The sequence below is a fragment of the Lithobates pipiens genome, unplaced genomic scaffold (genome assembly GCF_037356315.1).
Source record: "Lithobates pipiens isolate NorthernLeopardFrog02 unplaced genomic scaffold, aLitPip1_a1.2 Scaffold_13, whole genome shotgun sequence".
Taxonomy (NCBI): Eukaryota; Metazoa; Chordata; class Amphibia; order Anura; family Ranidae; genus Lithobates; species Lithobates pipiens.
In genome coordinates, this window is record NW_027507718.1 from 487,271,229 (window position 1) to 487,277,338 (window position 6,110).

General features: G+C 40.3%; 1 gene segment (V, D, J or C); it reads right to left on the reverse strand.

The window, feature by feature from the left end:
- Positions 1 to 1,771: 1,771 nt before the first annotated feature.
- Positions 1,772 to 2,245, reverse strand: LOC143975912 (immunoglobulin kappa variable 3-15-like). The segment is given in 2 exon segments: positions 1,772 to 2,079; positions 2,197 to 2,245. Coding segments are annotated over 2 exon segments (357 nt in total).
- Between the last annotated feature and the right edge of the window lie 3,865 nt (positions 2,246 to 6,110).

Genomic DNA, 6,110 nt, shown 5'->3' on the forward strand with positions numbered 1-6,110 from the left:
TAGATGAGATTTCTGAAATCGAATTACCTTATATGCTAGCCAACTGACAAATATTATGACCAGACTGAAACCCAGTAACTCATCAAAGCTGTGAACAAAAATAACAAATATTCCGTTTATTAGTGGACGTTATAAAATAAGACAGGAACAATGTCAAACATCATGAATGACTAACCTTTTTATGGACATCCTGGTGTAGTCCAAAAATGTATCATCATGATCACGTAGGTGATCATACATCATACATCACGTAGGTGATCATCGTGCATGACCCAAAATTGCCCTCTCTCTTCCCGATCGACAATTACGGGGTGGATCCAATATCCGTGTGCCCTCTTCTTCCTCCTCTCTCGTTCATGCAGAAAAGATGTGGCAACAGCGGATGCTGCCACAAAACACGGCATCTCATCATCACTCATCTTTGTAGTAGATAGTAGATAGTACAAACAGATGGAGCAGGGAGCACAATGCTGAACCGGAAGTACAATAACCAGGTACAGTACCCAGGAAGCAGATGAAAAAAGAGATGAATATTTTTCCTATTGGTTAAAAAAAACCGCCAAAGTTAAAAAAATGCCACAAAAACACTGCAAAACGCTGTATGCAAACGCGCGAAAACGCGTGAATACGCGCGGCAAAACGCTGGTAAAAATGCTCAAAAACGCTACGCTGAGGTGTGAATGCAGCCTAACTGACAATTGTGTGGTCGTGCGACGTGGCACCCAAACAAAATTGAAAATAGGGGATAGATTTATGGTATTTATTTTTTTACTAATAATGGCGGCGATCTGCAATTTTTTGGTGACTGCGACATTTTGAGCGACATATCGGACACTTTTGACACATGTTTGGGACCATTCATATTCACACAGTGATCGGTGCTATAAAATTGCACTGATTACTGTGTAAATGTGACTGGCAGGGAAGGGGTTAACACTAGGGGGTGATGCAGGGGTTAATCATGTTCCCCGGGAGTGATTCTAATTCATTAATATGAGAGGATCGCTCTTACTGTAGATTGCATTGCACTGTACACACACACACACACACACACAAACACACACACACACACACTACCCCATCCACATTTCCTGCTGCCAGGAGGTGAGCAGCCCTCGGAGGAGATAGGGGCGGTGTGTGTGTACAGTACAATTCAATGTAATCTGCAGTAATAATATACATTACATGTCAATCTGCTCAATGCATTGGTACATCTCAGTATAGAAGGAAATAAAGAAAAAAATAGCAAGGCATTCTGGGAATTGCAGTCCTATATAAATCTTTGCTGGACCACAACAAGGAAGGACATCAATTTTATTTGGGTACAGTGTTTCATGACCGTGCAGTTGTCAGTTAAAGCAACGCAACACCATATTGTAAAAAATGGCCTGGTCATTAAGGGGGTAAAAGCTTTCGGGGCTGAAGTAGTTAAGCAAGGGAAAAAATCCAAAGAACACCAGTAGATGGCAGAATCAGTTCATTTTTTATGTATTATAGGGATAAGATAGAGAATACATGTAAGTAGAGACACACAGATATGGATTTTGCAGGTATAGGCTCCTGGGTGGGGATATACTTCGGGTTCAGTCGGATTCGAGTTTATTAACAGGATGAGAATTCTCTGCACATCTCCAACATGAATAATAATCATCTCACTAATAATCAAAGCTAACAGAGAAGTTTATTATTAGTGTGTGAATGAATGTTTCAATTATGACATCTGTGATTGTTTCTTTATAAAAGAGGAAGGAGGTTTTTGTACGGCTCTGTATCACTGTGTGAGAGGGTAGGAGTTATACTGCAGACAGTGATATTTTCCTTCATCCTCTTCAGTCCCTCCAGTGATGGTTAGTTTGTATTCATTTCCAGATCTGGAACCACTGAACCTGTCCGGGATCCCAGATTGCCGAGTGCTGGTGCTATGGATAAGAAGCGTTGGAGGCTGTTGGGGCTTCTGTTGGTACCAGGCTACCCAGTCACCTACACCAGCACTGGATGTACATGTGATGGTGACTGTCTGTCCCGGGGACACAGACATAGAATCCGGAGTCTGAGTCATCACAATCTCTCCACAGGATCCTGAGGATGGGAAGAGACATATCGATTATTGATTTCCTATCAATCCTGATGTGTGTATTTATTGTACAATGTATAGATGTATGTGCAGAGGATGATGGAAGGAGCCTCATCTCTCACCCTGAATAGAAATGAAGATGACAGCCAGCAGATAACTGGGAGAAAACATCTTGATGTTTCTGGAGGGTCAGATCCAAACTAGAAGACGTCTCCTGTACAATGAGATATATAGAGAGAGTGACAGGGGAGGTGTTCCCCCCACACACTGTGTATGCAAATACCGGGGAGATGGAAATTCGAATTCTCAGATCAGTGATCTGTGCTAGAAACACTCCAGTGGAACTCATCTACATCTGATGACACTACAACATTATACTCACCACTGTTCACTTAATAATAAAAATCCAATGGATAAATATGAATTACATTAGCCAATCCTTGATACATTTTGGCCATATTTTTCTTAATACAGTGCTTTCCTACAGTCAACAGCTCCATCTAGTGGCCATTATATGGGGCTTTTTCTGAAACAACTCAACCAGAGAAAACACAGCACTATGGCCACTAGATCACTGTATTATAATAATGATGTCCTGAATTAGGTAACAAGGAGTGAGTGTTTGTCACATTTAACTAATCTTTTATAAATAGACCGCTGAGTGAGAGCATGAAAACTGTAGGGAGAAGGAAGCATGCACAATGGTCCACATTGGATTGCTTTTCAGAGGGCAGTAGAGCAGCAACTGCCAGTTGTTCAGGCGATAATCCTGTCACCGCCTGAGTATATATAATTTTTAATCCAACAGGAATTTTGTATTAAAATAATGCCCTGCAAATGCTTGGCTTGCGGTTGTGACACATTCCTATAGAATTTAATGGGCATCTTTGACAGGCGTTGTCACCTGTCAATGGGCAGGACATATTGGGTGCGCTGTATACACGGCTCCCAAACCACCCCAAAGATGCCGCTTGCAGGACTTTTCAGAACATCATGCGAGCTCTCCGCCCCAGTGTGAAAAGTCACACTGAAATGAATGGGGAGGAAGTTTTCAGGCATTAATTAGAGGCTATTTTAGCACTAAAATGCCTGAAAACCGCCTCAGTGTGAAAGTGGCCTTAGGAGGAGAGAAATCTGGACCTGATCAGGGGGACCACACAGAGAAATAACACAGGAACATGAAATGTGGTCATATACAGAATATTATTCAGACTAAATCTGACAATTATCACATGTGAATACACCACTAGAACACCATACTACTAGACTGTAAGGACAATATTCTGATAGTAATCATTATGAAGTCTTTATAATAGATGTTACTCTTTATTAATCAAAATGTCCCAACAAACATTTTCATTGCAGAATATAGAAACTATAACAGTAAATGTAATAATTGGATATAAAATCATTGACCAGCCATCAAAGATATATATATTAAGGTGCTCATATATACTGTATATAAGTGAAGGTTCCCTTGGAAATATTGTTATCTCCCAATATTTTGTCAAACATGCCCATTAAATCCAATGGGAGGGTACCACAACCTCAAGCCACGCATTTGCTATGCAGTATTTTACTACAAACTCTCCATTGGATTAAAAAAAAACATACATTTAGGAGGTGGCAGGGTTGTCTCCTGAATGCCAGGCAGCTGCTGCTATACTAACCAATGAAAATCAATCCATTGCAGACCCCTTTTTCAGAGGGTGGTGGGTGCTGCTACCCTTGTAAAAGACCCCTAAACAAGGATGACATTTTTTTGTGAAGGTCACAAAGACCATTGATAAGGGAGACAAAAATGTATTGAGGAGGAAATATTTTGATTTATAATTTTCTATGTAGAAACAAAATATTGGGAGATAACAATATTTCCAAGGGAACCTTCACTTATATACAGTATATATGAGCACCTTAATATATATATCTTTGATGGCTGGTCAATGATTTTATATCCAATTATTACATTTACTGTTATAGTTTCTATATTCTGCAATGAAAATGTTTGTTGGGACATTTTGATTAATAAAGAGAAACACCTATTATAAAGACTTCATAATGATTACTATCAGAATATTGTCCTTACAGTCTAGTAGTATGGTGTTCTAGTGGTGTATTCACATGTGATAATTGTCAGATTTAGTCTGAATAATATTCTGTATATGACCACATTTCATGTTCCTGTGTTATTTCTCTGTGTGGTCCCCCTGATCAGGTCCAGATTTCTCTCCTCCTAAGGCCACTTTCACACTGAGGCGGTTTTCAGGCATTTTAGTGCTAAAATAGCCTCTAATTAATGCCTGAAAACTTCCTCCCCATTCATTTCAGTGTGACTTTTCACACTGGGGCGGAGAGCTCGCAGGATGTTCTGAAAAGTCCTGCAAGCGGCATCTTTGGGGTGGTTTGGGAGCCGTGTATACAGCGCACCCAATATGTCCTGCCCATTGAAACGAATGGGCAGCATTTCCAAAGCACATAGAAAGTGTTTTGCAAAACGGGTGCTTTTAACCCTTTCTTTGGCCGCTAGTGGGGGTTAAGAGAGCCCCCCCTTGTGACTGAAAAGCACAGATAAAAAAAGACAGGCGCTTTCAGTGTGAAAGTGGCCTACATCATCATTATTATTGGTCCTCCCCCATGATCACACATCTTGGTAGCCATTCAGTACTCCTCACATAGGTGTGCGCTTAGGTGAGCCAGGTGTGCATGAGCACATCCTAATCGGGGTGATTATGTGTGGTGCATTTTCACCATATTTAGATCCCTGATATTTCACCAAATACATTTAAAAAAAAATGTAATTCTATAAAGTAAAAAAAAAAATAATTATAAAAATAAAATCTACTGACACCATCCACTGTCCTACTGACACCAATCTCTGCCCTTATTTTCACCCCATTTAGACCCCTGATATCTCAACAAATAATTTTTTTCTCCTAAAAAAAATGTAATTATAAAAAGTAATGAAAAATAAAAATAAAAACTTTTGAAACCATCCACTGTCCGACTGACAGCAATCTCTGCCATTATGACACCACCAAATGCTCTACCAACGCCGTCAGTATATATACACATACACTCACACACATATGAGGTTGAGCTTTGGGGTGCACACCCTAATACAATAGGCTGTGCACATATTTGACTCCTCAGTATAAATAAGTGAAGGTTTCCTTGGAAATATTGTTATCTTCCAATAAGGGTAGTATAGCAGCAGCTGCATGACATTTAGGAGACAACCCTGCCACATCCTAAGTGTATGTTTTTTTTTAATCCAATGGAGAGTTTGTAGTAAAATACTGCATAGCAAATACTTTGCTTGAGGTTGTGGTACACTCACATTGGATTAAATGGGCATGTTTGACAGATAATGTCACCTATAATTAAACTCTGCTAGCCAAGTTCAAATCGCCACGTCCGCAAATCAATGCAGCAGGGCTATGCTATGTGTATAACCCCAACTTACTGTAATGGTAGAATTTAGGTGGGCAGTCAGCGGAGGTAAAACACTTTTCTCTCCCCCAGTGCTTGAAACGTGGTACTGTCAGAGGTTTTTCTTTGAGCTTTTATGAACCCAGGAAAAGTGTGGTGAATGAAGCATTTACTTCTGTTTTTACATTTTAACTTAATTTCTGGAGTCAGTGCAAAAACTCCCACTGTGAGTCTGATGTGCATTATTAACCACTTCAGCCCCAGAAGATTTTACCCCCTTCGTTACCAGAGAACTTTTTGCAATTCGGCACTGTGTCGCTTTTAGGCCCCATTCACACCTGAGCGTTTTGTAGCTTGAAGCCTGAAGCTACAAAACACTGGAGGGGAAAAAATCCATTATTCTCAATGGAGATCATTCACATCTCCACTCCAAGTCACCTGAAGCCCTACGCTTGAAGCTCAAACAAGTTCTGGACCCTTTTTTGTCGCGCAAATCGGGTTGGTTTGGGCATTTTTATTCCCATAGAAACTAATGGAAATGCTCGATTCAAGCATTTAGCACGTTAACGAGCGTTTCTATGGGCGTTTTGTCGCTGTATCTGCTCAA